Here is a 20,399-nt window from a genome sequence, read left to right on the forward strand (position 1 = left end):
AGACCTTTTATCTTTATTTGTAGTTGGGACGGAGCATCTGAAATAAAACCATATTGTCCTTAATGAAACCTAAGAGGAGCAGTGAGGTGAAGACGGCTGCTGATGAGTAAATGAACAGCGAGGTGATGGCTTCTGGTTACTCTGTGAGGGACTGGAAGGCGGGGGGGGGGGGGACTGCATGCATCTTATCTTAATGTATCAGTTAATGCTTTTACACAATCACATAATCAAAGTGGCCACGAGGGTGAAGAAGCATGAGGGGGAGGAGGAAAGCAGCGATGAGCATGATACAGTGACTGGTCTGAAATCAGATTTAAACTCAAAAGAGTTCTGTACATCTTCACAAACCAAACACAAGAGACAGAAGCACAGTAAGATCACAACACACTGCAGTGAAGCAGAAAAGCCCCCGCACGTGGATCAGAGGCGTGGTCAGAGATCCACAGTGTGAAGTAAGGCATCGTTTCTACCGGTCGGGTCAGAGCAAAGTGCTGACAGCTCACAAATCGCCCCACGCGGCAGCAGGTCCGCCGCTTTTCTCTCCCTCAACAGAAGAAAACGTATGTATAAGCATGCATAATACACCAGGTAGTATATCTCCATCGCTATTGTACACATACAATATACAACTGTACAGAAAAAGAGTAGTTGATTTTTTAAAAATGTGCATGATTGACAATTAGTGAAAAAGTTTCACGTTGAAATAGAAACATTACTCATGATACAGCCTAGATATTTTATTTTTTTGGTGTATGAAAGAAAATATTTTAAGAAAAAAAAAAGCTTTTTTAATTATATTTACATAATAAAGGAGGATGAAGAAAGACAATGTGCAAATCTGATTCCATGCAAGCTGTTGCATAATGTCGTTCAGGTGCTTGAGATATGAGAGAGGAAAAAAACAAATCAAAAGCTCAAGACCAGGGACTCACGGCTTCCATTCACGACTCTGCCCACACACGGACAACCCATGAACAAGGTCATCGCCATACACACCAACCAACCAATCGCAGAAGCATTCGCACGGCAACATCAGACAGGAAATTAAGTTAACGTTAACATCTTGATTCAGAAGAATTCGAACCTGATGTAAGTGGGGTAAGACTTTGATTTGAAGTAATACTGAAGTAAACGCAACTACACATAGGAGGTGATGACAACTTGCAGAGGAACACAAAGCTCTAAGGACACTGCAGCCACAGACTGTGGTTTGCATCGACTACATTTTGTTCTTATAATTGTCTTTTCTTACTTTCTACTTTGCCGAGGAGGTTAAGTTTTCATCGGCCTGTGGTCGTTTGTAAGAATACGTAACAACTACTCAACTGATTTCCTCCACAGGGATCCTGGAATCTTTTTCTTCAGCATGGCGAGAAAGGCCGTTAACCTTGGAGGAGGTTTGCACTTGTTTGTACAAAGGCCGGTTGGTTTTCTTATAAATCTTTTAAAAATAAATCCAATCTGATTCAAGATCCACGGCTGTAAGCGACGGTATTTCCTCTGCACCCTCCCATGACTAGAGTAAACTAATTATTGGTGTAAAAACAATAACACAGATTATCTCGGATTTAATTAAACACTGTGAGAAAATCAACACTGGGTCTGGAGAAGCGAGATTTCTGAACAAAATCTGCTGGAGAATCAAAAACAAGACGCCTCTTTCCTAAAAGCCAACGACAAAAAAGGCATGAATGAAGTCGAACAAAGTAACACGTGCAACGTGATGCAATGAGGTTCATGTGCAAATTCAGCATAACTTGCAAAATTCACCATTTCACAGAAGAAAATGAGATGGATCTTTGGGCGACGGTGATCAAAGATGAGCTCTGACAGCACAAGCGAGTTTAAAAAGGCAACCTGAAAGCAAACAAATAAATAATAAGACGACTTGGTATTTAAAAAGGGGGTGCAGTATCGTAAATACTGCACGTCAGGACTTTTGTAACTACACACACACATACATACACACACACACACACACACACACACACACATAAGGGTTGAGGAGTCGTGGGTAGTTTCTCTGCAGCCTCTTGTCTTCAAACAGACAACATGTGAGAGAGCAGAGATTGTTTTTTTTTTAAATGTTTCAAAAAGAAACAGTTTTCTGTAACTGAAAGGTGTGATCCCACACTAAGGCATTGACTTTTACAAATGGGTGACAACGGGACAGGAAATAAATACACAACATCTTTTCCCCTTGACATAGTAATTACAGGGCTATCATCTTTTGGCTGGTGAGAGAGAAAGATGGGGGGGGGGGGATCGAGAGAGACAATGCAGAGGCTGAAAGAGTCCAGTGAGCATCTCCCTGCACCTCAGCCTCTCGCCGCCGCCTCCTCCTCCTCCTCCTCCTCCTCTTCCTCTGCTGGCTGCTGGGCAGTGTCTGACCTTTTTTTACAGTAGAGCCCGAGAGGCCAGAGGAGGAGGGAGTGATGAAACCACGTCCGTGTGGGCTTTAACAGTTTTGCAGGGATGAGTGGTTAGTGGTAATGTTTTGCCGACCCTGTGTCACCAGTGCCAGTACACCCCAAAGACCTGGTTTCATCCCGACCCCGGTCTGCCGGGCCGAGGCAGATGGACGAACAGCAGGAAAGATTACGGCGAGGAGGAGGCAGCTGCGTGGTATTTGACGAAGGCGATGGCTGCCAGCTCTTTGCAGAACTCCTCGAGCACGATCACGCCCTCCAGCAGAGTCATGTGGTCGATACTAAACGAGGAAACAATTGATTAAAAACTGCACCCGCTAAAGTAAACACAGGAGGTAAGTGCATGGAACCGTGTGGAAGTACGTACTTGATGCCCTCTGGCTCCAGACCTAATAATCTCTTCCTCACGAGCAGCAGTTTGGGGGTGAAGTCTGGGATGCGATGGATCCTCAACATGAGATCTCCCACCACCTGCAGGAACACGCAGGAACAGATTTGTTATAAAGTAATACAATTTCCCCTATTACCACTATATATATATATATACACAATCTATAGAGAAGCAGCGTGTGAGTTGATAATCATTTTAGCATCATACCAGCAATAGTACAGTAGTAGAGACGTAAACAATTTTTTTTTTCATGGGTGATGTTTTTTTCTGCTGCTTCCAGATGCCTCTAAACTGCTGCTTCACTGTGAGCCACTGGGACAGGTTTTTAAGAAAAGGAGTTGGACTGATTCCCAGAAGGAGACAGTCGGAGAGGAGCTTTTCTTCCAGTAAGAAACAGGTCAAGTAGCAGCACGCAGAGAAGATTACAGAGAAGTGGAATTCACACTTGCTCTGGCTTGAGATAAATGCCAACACTTAATCATGACTTTGTTTTGTTGCACTGAACATTTTGGAAAACCAATCATCAACACTTCACAATACTACACCTGACAGAAACCATAAAGTTAGAAACCTTAAATAACAGTGACGGTCTTCTCTGGGAATGGAAGTGTCTGCCATCAGGGATGAATAAGATAAACAGGGTGTAATCTAAACAGCAGTCTTACCCTGACGATGACAGAGAACAGAGACCTGCAGCCCGGGGCCAGGCTGATATAAGGGTCCAGCAGGTACTCGTGTAGGTGGGGGTGTGGTAACAAAGACAGCTTGGACAGCACGGCGGTCACCTGCAGGTTCACGTCGTACGGCTGCGAGACAGAGGACACGGCAGAAGAAGCATTGACGATAATAACTAACTGAAAAATCTCACATTAGACAATTAATATAACACTCCCTCGCAGCGTTTAGGAAATCAAAAGAAATATTTGATTTCCCAAAAGGCACACGAAGAAACCAGAGAGCTGCCAGCGAGTGCATTTTGCTTCTAAATCTCTATTAGTCATCTAGACGATTCCATCTAACGTCGTTTTTCACATTTGTTTATGGCGGGCACTTGTTTTTATTTTTCTAAATAATTGGAAGGCCTCTGCATAATCAGCTGCTCATTTGCATTTTGCAACAGTAGAAGTATTTTGGAGCTGCGCTGGTGAACAGACGACCTCATTTAAACTCAGCTGCACGGAACACGTTCGACTGCAGGAAGATTTTACTGTTCGGATATACAGGCACAACAATTACATCTTTACATACCGAAAGCTTCATTGATTCACTGCAATCTGGTTGTACATGTCAAGCTAGATTAACCAGTTGTACTTTGCTTCAGAAACCTCTGAATTAGTGAGTTTATTAGGTCTTAATATTTCCATCCGATAACAGGCGGATTCATTTCAATACAGGCGCTCAATGAGCAGAACACTACCTGTTCTTTTTGTTTCCGTTTGTTTTATAGAGGCAAAGTTGCATTTCTGATTTTAAAGCAATCATTTTACTGTGTTATTCAGACTTGTGGATTAGTGGAGCTGCAACAGAAAGTTAATACAGACATTTGGACAGCAAAGCGTACAGTTGTTCTGAATGATGACAGCGGTACCACAGATGTTTAGTATATTGTGAATCAAACTGACCTGATCTAGGATGCGACCCATCCGGTCGAAGAGAACCTTGAGGAAGTGTCCCTCAAAGAACGGGTTGTCCAAGTTACACTTCTCGAAAGGTTTAGGATTTCCCCTCCAGTCCCACCGCTGGCACACCCCACAAAAGTCCCTGAACTGAGGGGGACAATTAAAACAAATAATGAGTGACAGTCACTCAGAAGCTGTCTCGGCCCTGTTGATAAAGTAAAGAACATAAAGTTTGACGACGTGTCTCCACTTCCTCCCACTTTCCAGATTTGAAGCCAAAATACCCCTAGATACCTAACCGCTAACACGGAGATGTAATTTGGAGCCAGGGTGTGTGCAGTAGTGACCAGGAGAAGGAAGCCACGGTCTCGAGGTACCGACAATACACACACTCAACCAATCACACCCCATTTTTATAGCATCAAATAACTAATTAAAATCAAACTTATCAGAGAAAATCAACAAAAAAAGACCTAAAATGACAGAAACCATCTTTGACAAAAATGTATTCAAAGTGTACTCTGACTTTAGCTTGGTCCATGTCTCATCCACTAACATGGAGGAGAAAGGACGTATGACCTATCCTGCATCCAAACACCAGGTGGTGATATGCGTTGGCTTCACTTTTGGGAAGCTGTCCTGTCACCCATCTTTACATTTTTTGGTGAAACGCTCCGGGAAAGTGTTGTGACAGGTAAGCAACATCTCACCTGTCTGTGAGCGTCTCTGAGGTAGGTGTCATAGCCTGTTCCTTCAACGTGATTAGATGACTTGGCCTCATCAGGCACCAGGCACAAGAAACTGCAGAAATAAATATGGAAGAGTTACAACTTTAAGACTAAAACAGGCAGAGCAACCCTACACATGTTGTATCATGAGCTCTGTCACCTGTTGACAATCTTGTGGACCTCTGTCTTCCCGTCGGACTTGGAGTGGTCAGGACTCTGCGGTGGAGAGGAGCTGAGCCAATCAGAACCAGACAGCCTGCTGTCTGGAGAGGGGTCGTCACCGAACAGTGGATCCTCCTCGAGGTCCCTGCAGAGAGAACACAAGTTCATCAAAGATTCGAAATTACTGATATTTATCCGATTTCAACATTTTTTTCATCGTGCAACAAGACACATGGATGAAAGGAACCAACTGGTTGTTACGTCGTTAAATGTTTCATCTCTTGTAAGATTTCGATTTGAGATTCAGAAGATCTGATAGCAGTTAATAACACTTGGGGCCTGTGTGGCAACTTTCAAGTGTTATATAATGGACAGATTTTAAAATGGGACTTTTCTGAAAAGTTGTGTTTTTAAAGATTTAAGTCAACTCTTCTGCAAACCCTATAACAACTACATGAAATAAATATGAAAGAATGTGAAAAAACTGCATCTTGAAATAATTCATTCCTTTGAAAATGATCAACAGGAAAATTTGAGAAATGCCTCTTAAGAGGTTTATGTCTTAATTGTCATTTTCATTCATCATTCAAGACAAAGACAAGGATACACAATCACTTCTCATTATATTTCAGTCTCATTAGACTGACTTTGATTTACAGCAAGTGGCAGACTTGGATTAGCGTGATCCCACTTAGTCGTGGCTCAGAAGAATCTCACTGACTCAACACAAAGTGATGAATAATTCATTAAGTGGTAGGACATCTAAAAAACACAGCTAGTTGATGCATTCACTTTATTTCTGCTGGACTGTGTCTGTGCAAAGGATTTCCCACAACGTGCGTGTAAAGTGGGGCAGCTCGGCGAGGTCAAGCTTAGAGGCAGGTCCTTACACGGCGTCGTGGGGCTGGCCGTTCTCCAGGGGCTCCCGCTCCTCCTGCGGTTTGTTCTCCAGGTAGTTCCTCTCCTCCAGGCTCCGCAGCACCAAGCTGTGGAGGATGTGCTCGTTGGGCTTCTGAATGAGATGCTCGAACAGCCGCAGCGTCATGATGCTGATCTGGGGACAGGGAGGAAAGAATGAGGATTACCTCCCACTTTAAATCAACAGCAATGTGCCAAGTGTTTGCTCGCTGACAGAAAAGTGGGCAGATGCTGCTTAAACATCGAAGAGATGAGTCATCCGTCTTTTGTGTGAGGAAAATGTGCGCAATCGCCTTGTCAGATACTTATTAAAATTCATGGTTTGTGTGATGACTGGAAATCTGAATCTTTGAAGGGCAGATGGCCATTTGTGGGAAATTAAGGACGTTCATGTTTGGCCCTGGAATTAAAATGTGTCCTGATGTGATCGGATCTCACTTTCTATATGCAAATAATCACCAAGTAATGTTTCTAGATATTAGATGTGACTGATGTCAATGTGTGTGTCGGTGTGTGTGTGTGTATGTCATCGCAAGTAAGAGATAGACAGCAGAGTCTGAAGAAGATAGAAGTCATTATGTGATGTTCAGTGTTGATATTGTGGTGGTGGCTACTAAAAATGTCAACGCATTGAACAGCATAAAAATTCTTCAGATTAATTGTGAAATTGTAGCAGGTCAGAGGACGTCAGCTGTGTAGGCGCTCCTTCATATGCGTCCCAGCCCAAATCAGAGTGTGGTTTGAGTGGTTTGAGATCTCCTGAATATAAACAACTGTGTGATAAGAACCTCGTCGGACAGGTGGTCACAGTGCTCAATGAGTCTGTGTCTGAGTGGAGCCTGGGCGACGGTCCCTGGAGTCTCTGCATCTTTCTCCTCTCCCAGCAGGAAGTAAACCATCTCCTGCAGCAGAGCCTCTGAGGTCACCTGCCTGATGATCCTGTTCAGCAGGGCTGTGGACGTCAGGATTCCAACCTCAGACCTGTTAGCACCGAGAGGCACAGCTCATTAGTCACTGAGCAGTCACAACACACTGACAAGAAAGACAAAGACCTTTGAAGAACGTGATTGATTGATTGACGACTTACGTCTGCATAAGCTGTGGTTCCATCACAGACACAAAGAATCTTTCCCTGACTGCTTTTGCCATCACTGTAGCAGCCAACTGAAAGGCGGTGAAGAAAAACAAAGAAATGCTGTTCAGCCGTCTGTGCTGTTCTGATACAAAAAAACTTCTTTGCATAGAAGTTGTGTCATCTCTGACTAAAAAATGATGCATCAAAACACAGTGAGTCAGCAGTGGTTACGGACCTTGTGAGCCTCCTTGATAAGCTGGTCACAGTAATCTAGCCAGGACAGGAAGGAGATGAGAGCCCTCTTCCCTGCGAACACAGCAGCATCCTCCTTCAGGTTGTATACATCCAGACTGGAAGAGAGAAGAAGATAAAACAACTTTTTTAAATTATCCACAGAGAATATCGTTTGAACAATTATGCTGTAATGACACAGTTGCTACAGTACCAATTTCATTGAATATGTGCTTTTAAGGCTAATTCATAGTTTCAGTCCGTAAATATCGCCATCCACACGTCTGCCAGGGTGCGTACGGACTTCTATGCAGCCGTCCGCATGCAGCTTAAAATTTGACTGCGCTTACTGTGCATGCTCCAGGTACAACATATTTTATTGTTCAACATTTACGTGGACGCTTGTTTTTGAAAAGAGGCTGTGCAAGGAGAGCCAGTCGCTACTTTGTACAACCCAACTTTGAAGATGTGCAAGGACACACAGCTGTACACTGACTGAACGTGTAGACTGCACATGTTCCGGGTGCAATGTGTCCACCTACTGAAAAGGAATGTGGGATAAGGTGTGCATGTGAGGAATGCCAGACCAACGCTGACCCTCATTTTAGTATGAATGGGACTGTAGGCATGTATGTGTGAGCGGAATGAGTATACAACTCTCAGCAGACATGGAACGAGGACTGTATGATCAACCCTTTAGGAGGTAAACACTAGAAAGACATTTACCCCCAGTTGACTGCCTCCACTGTCTCAATGTCCAGGGGGTCCAAGGACTTCGGCAGGGCTTTGTAGAAGGAGACCAGCCTGTCAGTCAGAAGCTCACAGAGCTCCGTGTTTTCAATTAAACACTTGGCAGCAGCAGGCTCTGGTAAACTGACCAGCAGCATTAGGCCCTCACACGCCTTCACCACTATCCTGCCATCCTGAGGGGATAAGACGTGGACAGAAAAAAGAACATGGGTCATGGACACCAACTTTAAACTCACAACAAAGGAAAAAAAGTTAAATCATAGGTTACTCACAGGGCTCTTTGTGAGGTTGAGGAGGGAGGTGACCAGATTGTAATTGTGACTGTTGGTGTTGTTGTTGCTGGTTGGACTTGAGGTGGAGGCGGCAGCAGCAGCAGCCTGTGGCTCCTCTGGGCCCCCGGCCTGTTCCCCTGTGAGAGACTGACCAGTGTCTGGAGCCTTCACAGACTCTGCTCTTTCAGGACTCCTCAACTCAGGTTTCTTTAACTTATTCTGCAAGAAACGTCACAAAATAAGAGACATTTTCTGAGCTAGGTTCTTAAAATCTTGTAAGGTTCTTGAAAGTAATATATACAAATTAATATTTATGAATGTGAAGCTTTTTAAATTTTATTTCTCTCTGGTGTTATAGCAAACCCACCTCAAGGAAGAAGTTGACAAGATATGGGTCCTGCTTCAGTTTGGCACAAACTATACAAAGGAACTGGATCTCTTCATTTTCTGTCGGAGCAGCGAGCACGTCCCCACACAGACGGACTAGTTTCTGAAAGCACATTTTAACAGCCACAGAAGAAAACAGTTAGAAATAAGTTACATAAGCTGTCATTTAATGGACTATTTTCAGGAAAAAGAACGATCAAAAATACACAGAAATCTAAACTGGTACACATCTTACCTGTACAGGTCTGTGAACGTTGATATGTGGCAGGAGAGGCTGACGAATGTGGGCTAGCAGCTTTGTGTAGAAGGTTAGCACCTGCTGCTTCATCCCTGGAGGACACTGAAAAACATACAAACAGAAAATGTTTAGAATATATTCGGGTCATCGACCAAAACAGATCCGTCCACTAGAGTGGGGCTTGGGCCACAATTTTCTGACCGAAATCTTTGTCCAATTCCGTCAGGGCCCACTGGGATTCACAGGGTATCACACATGGCTCTACAGCACACAAGCTTTTAGCTTTTAGATTCACTGTTGCACTTCAGCTGATTGCACAATAACAGCTGTGTCCAGCTTCCCCAAACTCCACGGACTCCTAATTAATTCTCTGGCTTGATTTCTTCTAAATTTAATCTGACATCACTTAGGTGTCATATCATGAAATGTATATCTTCCTGAATTTGTATTTCATGTAGTTACCAAAGCATGACTGTCTTACATCGGCCTTGCCCAAGGTGTAGAGAGTCTCCAGGATCTTATGGTGTAGGAGATACTCCATGCAGGGCCCTGTCTCTCCAGACTCCCTCTCCTTCTCCTCCTGGGTCAGGATGTCCAGCATCTGTTCCAGGTGGGATGGGATGTTGGTGTCTGTGACTGGAGCTTTGTCATCTAACAGGAGAAAACACAAAAACATGTCAGAACCTGTTTGTCTATAATGTAAAAACACAAAGAAAAAGGCCTCTCAGTTTCAGCATAAAAAAGCTTAAATCAAACCACTTCACCTGTGCAAAGCTACATCTTTTCTTTTTCTCGTTAACAGACAAAAGCAAAACTGCTTAACTGCATAGCACCCTGGGTAAAATGTATTTCACTCCAGTTACTGAAAGGTTATTTCAATATTCTGATCAACTGATCTTTGTTATTATTAAAAAAAGAATCCTTGTAAAGGTGCACATTTCATCAAGCCATATTTTGTGTTCGCTAATTCAACTGTTATTGTCAATCGCTCCCTGGGTAGCTTCACAGTAAAGTTCTTTATTTAACATTTAATTGCATTTACTGTGGCACACATGTGTGTAAGTGTGTCACATTAACTTTATCAGGATAGGGAACAAGCGAGCAAACAACAGGGCAATGCATAATGGACGAATAAGAAATAAAGATTAATAACAATATTATGCACAAGTGGTTGCGTGGTGGTCAATTAAGGTCAGTCAAAAAACAACGACAGCGTCGCAAGTCACAAGTCTGCAAAACCAGCGATTACATGAAAACAAGTTTGTTTATGTAATACTTGTAGAAAACATAATCCTCCATTGTTTAGAGTGAAGAGTGAGAGAAGCAGACTTTCCTGGTCCAAATTATTCAAAAAAGCTCATGTCAGTCAGTTCGAGAAACATTACATTACTGGGTTTCACCACCAAGCACCAGCTTAAATGAAATTGACACAGTCACAGAGCACACAGAGACTTCTACTTGTGCAGAGCACACAGGTGAAGGAATTACTCTCACAGACTGGAGCTGGTCCACATAGTTGTTATTACTAACCCAACCAGGACAACATTCCCAGCATTCTCCACAGTCAGGAAATGTTGGTTATGCAGCCTACGATTTAAAATGCTGCAATTTGCTCATAAATCAAGTTTAAGCCAACTCTTTAAGATTTTAATTTAAAAGTAATGAATTGATTCATCAACAGTGAATATATGTTTAACTATACTACTCTTTTACACACTGAAAATCTTCTGAACAGGCCTAGATTTCCCTCATTGAAGTCAAACCTACGACTGGTGCCCTTAAACAGACATCATCTTTGCACAACAATAAAACTACACCTGAGGAAAACATGATCACAGCATCCACATCATTGTCTCTCTTCTTACCTGAAGTCTCGATGTAATAATGTGTGATGGCCTTCCAGTGATAGACAAAGTCCTCCTGCAAGGGCAGCGATGGGGCAAGCTGCAACAGGAAAAGGATATTGAAATAATAAACATGAAAACTTTATCAACAAGCATATTGTCTGTTTATACAGCTGGAACTGAGATATCCTGCTAATTACAACACTAACATGAAGATATGTGTCAGTCACTTTAACATTTTAAACAGAGATTAAGAACGTGTTCGTTATGAGGATGGTTCTTTGAGTTTGATCTAATAGTTTCAAATGAGATAGTTCATTGCTTGAATGATGCTAGTTTGCAAAATGCCTGAGTCCAAGTTGTGATCAAAGTTCCAGAATTGAATTAAACTTTCCCTTTCATGTGACCCAGGAGTGACACTTGTTATGGGTCTTATCCTCATACACAACATCAAGTTCTAAGACATTTGTTTATAACAAGCCGTTTTAGACGTTTCCCTGTAAACCTGAGTAAGAAGTGATCCCTCAGAAGCCCCTGACATGAAGCAGCTGGAGAACAGGTAACGGGCAGGTAACTACTGGTTTGCAGCTAGTTAGCTAGCTGGCTAATATATGCTACATGACGCTTTTCTGAACCGCGGTGCGACATAACCAACAAACTGTGGCTGAAATATGGACGAGACGTTTGCGCAACATAAGACGAGCCTGTCCAGGCATTTCGACACCGCTCCTCGTGATGAGACCCCGCTGTTTGAAACGGGAGAGCTAACCAGCTAGCTACGGCCGTTAGCTTAGCTTCTTGCGGCTATTATCAGCTGACGTCTGTGGCTAACGCTCAGTTTGTCGAGATATGTGTCACCATGTCGACGAGCTGAGATTCCGACTTAACACTGATGAGTCGATGTGTTAGTTCGTGTCAGAAGACATCGGGCAAACAGAAACACACGTTGGTACATTGTAGCTAGCAGGGAATAAATACAAATAGACAACACAAAACGCTAATGTGCTAGCTCCCTAGTTAGCAGCGTATCCCAATGCTGACGTTGTGTTGATGTCTGGGAAACCAGAGGCCTCCGCTACCTCCGCTACTGGGAACAAACATTACACATCACAGAGCCAGTAGATGAACATATGGTGTGGGTGACTGTAACCCACCGCTTCCACCGCGTGCTGGAGGATCGAGGTGAATTTGGAGAACATTTTGTTCTTCGACTGGACCAGTTTCTCCCGAGAAGACCTAGAGAATTCCTCTATCTTCTTCTTCCTGTTGCTGCCGCCTCGATCCAGATTGGAGGTTTCATACACCGACCCTTGAAACGAAGAGGAGAGGCCGTCAGCAATAAAACTGGAGCACGTTGGACCTGGCACAGCCGCTGTAAACAACCGCACGTCCCCGGACCAGACTCGAGTATCGCACACTTTGGACACGGTGGCACTTCCCTCGCCAAACGATGACGCGTGCGCACCAGCAGGGGGCGCAGCGACCCCAGACACAGGGGTCTTATAACCACCGACAACGCTCGACGCATACAAAGAGAAGAAGGACTCAGTGAAGGATCAGTGTTTCTCTGCGTGGAAACGAGAATCAATGAGCGTACCTCTAACACGTATGGAGCAGAATGTGATTCATATAAACACAGCGGCATAAAGTATGTGGAAAATCTCAGTCAGCTGGAAAATGTTACTGATCCTCCTCCCACGTGATCGGAGCTGCTTCCCTCAGATTGCAGCGTTTTCCCTTTTTTTTGCTAATACAAGGTCGAGCTTGCTTTAAAGTATCATGAACCGAAAACAAGTCAAATAGATCGCCTCATATTTTCCTTTTGGTAGCGGGATTAATGGGGTGGGGGGGAATGCTCCAGAGCGCCTGTCAACTTTCCGACTGAGCTCAAACAGCACAGTCATCCCAGAGGGAGGAAGGAGAAGTAGGTTAGCTGCTTTTAGGTTGGGGTGACCTGACAGAAGCTGCATGCAAAGGATCTGATCTCGTTCACCAGTCTGCAGTTCTGTGACATTATGTTCAAATATGGACACAAAGTTGTGGGAGAATAAGAGGGATGCTGTCTGGTCCAGGACACGCCCTGCATGCCCGTCGCTGCTGGGAAAGTGCTCTCTGCATCGCGCAGCCTGTGTAGTCTGGTCTGCCCCCCCAAAAAAATCGCAGGCTGAACACTTCCATGCCTTTAATCTTCGTTAAAAAACTTAAATCATAGAAAACATCAGGTTGTCCGTCTTCCATCCTTTCTCCCGCAACCGCACCGGGGCTTCTCCTCCTCCTCCTCCTCCTCCTCCTGACAATCCCTGCAAAAGAAAGGCAGAAAGAAAGAAAGAGGCTCTACCTACCGGGCATGTCTGCTAGAGGTGAGTATCTTTTGCCGCAGAAGCCTTCATAACAATACACACACAGGTGGAAGTCCTATCACTGTCCTTCTTCGACTGGTGGAGGGCGTCTTGGTTCAAGGATGGACGCAGTGGGGAAGAGAGCCCATTTGCGTCGTCTTTCTGGAGGCAGCGTTAATAATGACTGTGTTTCTAAGTAGGTTACACCGGTGCATGGCTGAAACTACACCTTCCACTGCTGCAGCCCTCAAGTTATCTTGTTGATATGGACAGTTGTGTATTCTGGTGCAACTATAAATAGATCCCGCTGCTTTTTGCACATGCACCTCCTCTGGTTGCTGTTTCTGCGGATGGTTCGTCTGTAAGCAGGGGTGGTGCATGTATTTAGTTAAAGGCTGCACACACTTAATTGTTGCCTATACTTGCAAGCTGTAGATCTGGGTTCATTCTCAACTGGCTGGTTGGGATGCAGTGGAGTTGTGTGATCACCCCAGTCAAGCCTTTAGTGAAGTGATGAAAAGTATCAGATTTTTTTTGGGGGGGAAAGGAACAAACTATTGGTCTCACTGTGTCTGCTGCTGATTCCAGTTCAGATCAACCTGCAAACCTTGCAGACAGCACTAAGGTCCACCTGGAGAGGACTACCTCTGTCCTGGATTCATGTCAGGTGACTCTGTTGGAGGCAGAAGTGACAAAGAGCCTCCAGCTGTTCCTGCTGTGATCAGATTGTCTGACTGAGACAATATGACATGTTTCTTGGGGACATATCACCTCTTGTCCATGGGGCTTCTTTGGTTCTAGCTGACTGGTGGGTTAGTTACACAGGTAAAAACCCACAGAGGCTATAGGCCCAGGACCCCCTGCTGGTCTGGGGCTGGGGAGGCCTCTCTGATGGGAGATGGGGCGTCACTGAGGGGTGGGGCCGGGTCCAGTTGCCTATGGGCCTGTGTACATGTCCCGAAGATTGGCGGGATAGCGTTTCCTCAGTGAGTGTTTTATTTTATTTCTTAGTGCTCTGTAAAGCTCTTGCTTTGTGTACTTAGAGATGGGGGTGTTTGATATGAATCACTTTGTGTTACACTTTGAAAAGTACCATATAAATAAAGTCTGATTGATTGATTGCCCTCAAAATTATTATAGTAAATCTGCAGCTGCATTCCCCATGGCTGGTCTGATCCTGTTATTGAATGAATCATCAACCTTGCATAAAGAGGCTCTATAGCTGTATGTCACTGCCCTTCTCTGTGTAGCTGTTTTCAAGATGGCTTTGAACCCCCTCCATCACTGAAGTGGTCTCTACTGTATCTGTCCTTCGTGGCTGCCGGTGGAGATCGATGGAGCTCAGAGCCCATGCAACGATTGACAGCCCCTCTGTGGTACATGGATCTGATTAGCATGCTTAAGCCCCCAGCAAACAGCCCATCATTACTCATGAGAAGTAACAACCCCAAATCCTACAGTTTTAACATAGTGAAGTGCCAGTTATCTCTAAACAAATGTGATAAATCAGGCGCAATGGCACAAATGTGCATGTTTGGGACAATATGTCAAATAACTAATTTGGTCAACAGCCAATGCTTCCACAGTTACAGGGGTCATAGTGCTCCCATTTCATATGCACTTGAGATGTTGATGTATTATGTGTTTTAGTGCAGATAAACAATTCAATGTAAATACATTTTTGTTTAGCATGTAGAGAACCTGCATGCACCTCCCCATGTTTTGGCTATAGTCAGAATGTCATCTGATTGAGAACTCGACTGACAGGGAATTAATCGGCACATATTTTGACAATCGAACAAAAAGCCAAACTTCCTCCTCTTCAGCTACTCGGTTGTGAGGATATGCGGCTTGTTTTTGTTGCATCAGATTGCTGGATTGTTGGTTGGCCAAAAACCAATTTGAAGACACCACACGGGACTGAAGAAATTTATAATGAATATGTTTTTCTGTTTTTTTCCTAATGTTTTATGGAGGAAAAGACTGATTGAGAAAACAGTTACAAGTCGCAGTCCTATTGGATTATTGACATTATCCCTCAACTTTAATGTTCATTTTAAAGCTCCTCAAAGCTGAAACTTGTTCTCTGGTTTTATTATTACCTCTGTCTGTCTGTTAGTAGGATTACACAACAACTACTGAAGGGATTAGTACAAAACTCATTGGAAGGATGTGGTATGGGTCAGGGAAGTACCGACAAAATGTTGGTGCGGGTCCAGATCAGGGGGTGGATCCAGGAATTTATTTCCCTGTCTTTGTCATTGTGAGACAGGGTGTTTTTCAACATTTTCATCAATTTCCTAGAGATTACGTCATGGATCTTGATGAGATAAGTCAGGCAGGTTTAGGGGACTGATATTTATGAGTGTGTGCAATTTGGGGGGATAATAAGGGGACTGTTGGGCCTCGGCGAAGGTATAAGCTCTGAGTGTCATTCTAGTTTTATATTATGTAGTATTGTCAATAATACAGTAAAGACCCATCAAATACATGCAGGAAAGATTAGAACTAAAACATTTTGGGTGATTGATTGATTTTTTTTTCCCATTGCAGGAAGTCAAAAAATGGAATCAATTCAATCAAATGACTTCAAGGTTTTCTCCTCTCAGTATACACACCTATGATTAGCCTCATTTTCAGTTGTCCAGCTAGCATCAGCCATTACTGAGCTCTCAGTCCTGCAGTCACCCACCCCCCACCTCTTCTATCAGCACAGGGCCATCACCTTGGAAGAGATGCCCTTCCATTAGTCACCCCACCTTATAATAAACCCTCGCGGGCATACAACTCTTTCCCAGCCTTTTAGTCTCATCATATTTCCCGTGCTGTTTTTCTTTTGTCTGGAATCGCCTGGCATGATAGAATAAAACCTTTAGTATCCTGGGGGTTTTGACAGAGCACATATTGCATATATTATTTCAAGCAGTGCAGCCATTTTCGTTTCTCCCCGTGAGTCGCTCATTACGAGGCTGATGGCCAATGAGCTAAGGGGTGAAGTACATTGTTCAAGGTCACCCTGGGAGTTGAGGGATTATGTTTCTTCTCAAATTCCTCCATCTACTGTACATTCTCCCTCTTGGTGTGGGAAAACTCCCTCAGCTTTTCCATTTAGCAGAATCTCACCATTTATTTTAATAGCTGTGGGGTTCCTTCACTGTTTTGGTTAGCGGTGCCGGTTAATGAATTGTTCATCTTGGACCATTTAGGCCGACCGTCTGTGCTCCACAGCACGATCTTAAAACAACATGGATGTGGGTCAGTGTTGGAAAGTCAGTTTTCTCATATCTTATATTAGATTTGACGAACCTCTTTGGAGACATTGTCGTAAAGTAGTGAAGTGTGCTGAATTTAATGTATTTTAGGGTTTTCCTCTCCTCCTAACAAAAGTATTTACCACAAGGTTCCAATGTTAAAATGTAAAAGTCCTGTGACCTAAAGCAATATGCATAAAAGCTTTTTCTTTCTAAAATACCTGATAATTTTAAATCTTATTTTCATGTAACTTTTATGCTTCCCTGTATGCGCAGAAACTTTTCCTGTGGTCACACCACAAAGTAATCATCACATTTGGATGTCTAGATTGCTTTAAGTGACTCTATCCCCGACACCTCGTACATCTCCAGTCTTGCCTTGCTTTGACTTCCTTCTCCGCCCCGCCCTTTTTTTTTAGAGCGGGTTTAGCACATCCTGAACACCGTTCCTGTTACACTGCAGTGCACTCCTGATGATCAATGGTTGATGAAAAAAAGGAGGCAAGGCTCCATTCTGCAGTAACCCAATCTGATGCCTCCTCCTTATCCGACCACTGGAGAGGGCTGCTCATGCTCCAGCAGCATGACCCTCTGCATCAGCACTTTTCTCTCTCTCTCTCTCTCTCTCTCTCTCTCTCTCTCTGTATACTGTATGGCATGTAGGAGGGTTTGCTGTGAATGCGCATGCATGTGTCCTGGCAAAAGGCTGAATAATTGATGTGCTGGGGAAGGAGTGAAAGTGCTGCTGGACGGGACGGTGTGTGTGGGAGTGTGTAGAGATGGGGGAGAGGAATACGGAGAGGAATCAGCCTGGCTACGATGGGCTCTGCAACTACGCCCAAAAAATCACCTCCTGCTTCGGACTGGATGGTAAGACATGGGAAACATAAAGAGCCGTGTGTGTGTGCGTGTGTGTGTGTGTTTCTTCCAGTGCGGAGCAGGATGCAGAAACAGCAGAGGCTATGAAAACATTGGGGATGTGTTATGTGTGCGATGCTAATTTGTCTGCTTGCAGGGGCGGCAGCCTTGTTTTACGAGCATGTGTGGGCTGATCTGCGAGTGTGTGGGTAGTTGTGTCAAAGCTACCACACAGTGGATGACAGTTGGAGGGCAGCGCCTCAATGCAGCAGAGTAGCATTTCCTCAGGTACTCTCAGGTCCATGTGTCTGCGTGTGGGGGTGTAACAGTTTACGTCTTCCAGCTCATGACTATCACATCTTATCTCTTCTCTGAGAATAAAAGTGTGCTTTTAAGCTAAATGTATTTGAATTAGATCAAGTCCTGTATTGATGTAAATAGTAAACTCAGGCTGCTGAGCTCCAGACGTCCTGCCTCTGCTGTGCACCCTGTCAGACAAAGAGGAACCTGATGTCCAGGCCGAGCCCGACATCTCCAGACAAAAAGGGTATTTTGTGCTTTGTCATTGTCTGCTGCTGTTCATCATGTCTATGGACCTCAGTGATTCATTTCATTTACTAGGAGAAAGTAGAGATATGTGATTAGACTTATCAGTTTGATGAATATCAAGGGGTTTTTATCATTAATCAGCGTATAGCTCTGTCTTTGCATTATGTTTTTCCATAATGTTTCCAGTGCATATCAGTGCACTGCGGAGTTACATTGCTTTTGAGTGTGCTCAGATTCTCTTTCACCAGCTTTCCAAACAGACAAGTCAATCACTCAATATTTCCAAGAAAGAAGATGATCACATCTGACATAAATAATTCATTGGCTAGATGTTGATTATATGCATTTGGCTTGTTAAGAAGATGCTCTGAAAGTTTTTTTGCAGAAACAAATCCATCCCAATATTTGAAGACTTTGAAGATTAAAATCTCAGAACATGCCTTCTTACATATTCCAAAATCCTATTGCTTCATCCAGCGAATTTAGAGGATAACAAGAGAGTCACTGCAGGCATTTTCCACCCCAGTGCTGATGTAGTTACACTCTCTTTTACTTTGAAGGATCCTGCTGATAATAAACACTGTGCATTGTTGGCTGCTGGGATGACCTTGCTGGTGCTGACCTTGTAAAGGACTGGCAGACGTCCAATGCAATTTACCCTGAAAGTACATCTTGGATCTCAGTGATGCTGTGCACCATCCATCCATCCATCCATCCATTCTGCCTTGACTGTACTGTCTAACCTCAATCTAAGTTAGATCTCATGTCAAACTAGGGCTGCGAGCAGCACTGTGCGGGCTCGAGCACTTGCGATCTCGGGACCTGATGAGGCCACAGGGGAGGGGGGCGAACAGGGACTGGGCGAAACCGGTCACAAACAAGTGTTATTCTTTCAGCTTAACCCTTTGATACACAACATGGGTCAAAAGGGAATGAATTTCATCATTCAGTATTTTAGGTATTCCCCAATTAATCCTTATTTAAATTTTTCCTCTGTGACATTTTGAATAAAAATATTTTTTGTATCACTACCCTTCTAATGCACAACATGGGTCAAAAATTACCTGTATTAATTCCCTTTGTTAATTCATGCATGAGTGTTTCTTTGCTATATTTTTTAAATAAATGTATTTTATCATATATTTGAAGTATTAATTAAATATCTTGTTTTTGATTACCACAAATCATTATTTTCCTTTTGTTCTTTCTTACTTTATAAACAAACCTAAATTTTGTATTTCTACATCACTTTTACACACATGGGTCAAAAATGACCCAATTAGTATGTATTCACTACAGAGCACCTGCCATTCATTTCACACAGCTGCTTATGCACATCTGATGCATGTAATCTTATTTTACAATCCATTACTAGTGAGAAAGAGAAATATGTACAATACTGACTAGCAGTTAGCTAGCTAGCTTCTTTTCTGGCTAGCTAATCATAGCTAGATCAACAAAATAAAAATGCGAAATATAACAGTATATACTTAATAGACTGATTGATATGAAGAATAAGCTGGGACTGTGATCTTAGGTGAAAGTTTTGGTGCTTATTGGACAATGCACAGTGGAGTTAAAAAATACTTCCTGTTTCATGACGTATCAGTAGATGGCGCTATGACCCTGAATTAATATTGACATATGGAGCTGTTCAGGCCGGGACACTGATCATGTGACATAATTTTGGTGCTGATTGGACAATGCAGAGTGGCGTTACGACAACTTCGTCTCCTTTAGCGAAGGATCAACCTTCGCCGCACCTCAATGTTTACACGGTTTGAGGAAATGTCACAATTCAAGTCATAAGTCCGTGGTGTGACGAAAACTCACAATTTGAGTTAGTTTTAATCTCCAAAGAGTCCAGATGACTTTCACCTAATTTGACGTTGATCTGATGAAAGCTCTAGGAGGAGATTGTTAAAATACACAACGTGTAAAACGGCCAAAATGACCACAAAATCCAAATTTGCTGACTTCCTGTTGTGTTAATCAAATTGGTGCAGGGGACTCTTTTTTTTTTGTCCGGTCATGATACATGTGTGTACAGCACATCATCGGTGCTCGGGCCCTAAAAAAAACATTTAGTGAACATATAAGAATTTAGATGCATCTTAAATACTTTCTCAGAAAAGATCTGGTCATTTATTGTTGCATACTTTGAATGTGGTGCAGACTGAACAGAGCAGTGATGGGGAGGACGCACACGAGTCACATCAGGTCTAGAGAATCCCACCGTACGCTGGGCCAACTTGATGCAGAGCTACCTAACCCCACCCAGAAGATAATCATAGGCTCGACGTCAGCTCTAAGCTGCTTAAGGCACCAGGCTGGTTGTGGTGAAGACACTAAAAGTGT

General features: G+C 43.4%; 2 protein-coding genes across 17 annotated transcripts in view; one reads left to right on the forward strand and one right to left on the reverse strand.

The window, feature by feature from the left end:
* Positions 1 to 1,496: 1,496 nt before the first annotated feature.
* fam160b1 (family with sequence similarity 160 member B1) lies at positions 1,497 to 12,646 on the reverse strand. The gene is made up of 17 exons (XM_034608761.1): positions 12,199 to 12,646; positions 11,066 to 11,144; positions 9,682 to 9,851; positions 9,198 to 9,302; positions 8,943 to 9,065; positions 8,576 to 8,794; positions 8,280 to 8,476; positions 7,558 to 7,672; positions 7,335 to 7,411; positions 7,036 to 7,228; positions 6,220 to 6,383; positions 5,328 to 5,474; positions 5,150 to 5,240; positions 4,443 to 4,586; positions 3,486 to 3,626; positions 2,797 to 2,900; positions 1,497 to 2,710 (listed from the first exon to the last, which is right to left on the reverse strand). The coding sequence occupies exons 1-17, from the start codon at positions 12,241 to 12,243 to the stop codon at positions 2,599 to 2,601; spliced, it is 2,226 nt and encodes a 741-aa protein (XP_034464652.1). The 5' UTR covers positions 12,244 to 12,646; the 3' UTR covers positions 1,497 to 2,598.
* Positions 12,647 to 12,878: 232 nt separating this feature from the next.
* The window catches only part of ablim1a (actin binding LIM protein 1a), a 44,313-nt gene continuing 36,792 nt past the window's right edge, over positions 12,879 to 20,399 (forward strand). For 3 of the 16 annotated variants that reach the window (XM_034608742.1, XM_034608744.1, XM_034608747.1), the window contains exon 1: positions 17,198 to 17,504. Coding sequence is in view for 5 of the 16 variants with exons in the window: in XM_034608747.1 (XP_034464638.1) it covers positions 17,414 to 17,504 (91 nt within the window). In the remaining 11 variants the exon portion in view is untranslated. Of the gene's footprint in view, positions 13,405 to 17,189; positions 17,505 to 20,399 lie in introns of those variants that run through there. The other 13 variants (XM_034608743.1, XM_034608748.1, XM_034608758.1 and 10 more) reach the window with 10 other exon arrangements.

This window comes from Hippoglossus hippoglossus, chromosome 15 (assembly GCF_009819705.1).
Source record: "Hippoglossus hippoglossus isolate fHipHip1 chromosome 15, fHipHip1.pri, whole genome shotgun sequence".
Taxonomy (NCBI): Eukaryota; Metazoa; Chordata; class Actinopteri; order Pleuronectiformes; family Pleuronectidae; genus Hippoglossus; species Hippoglossus hippoglossus.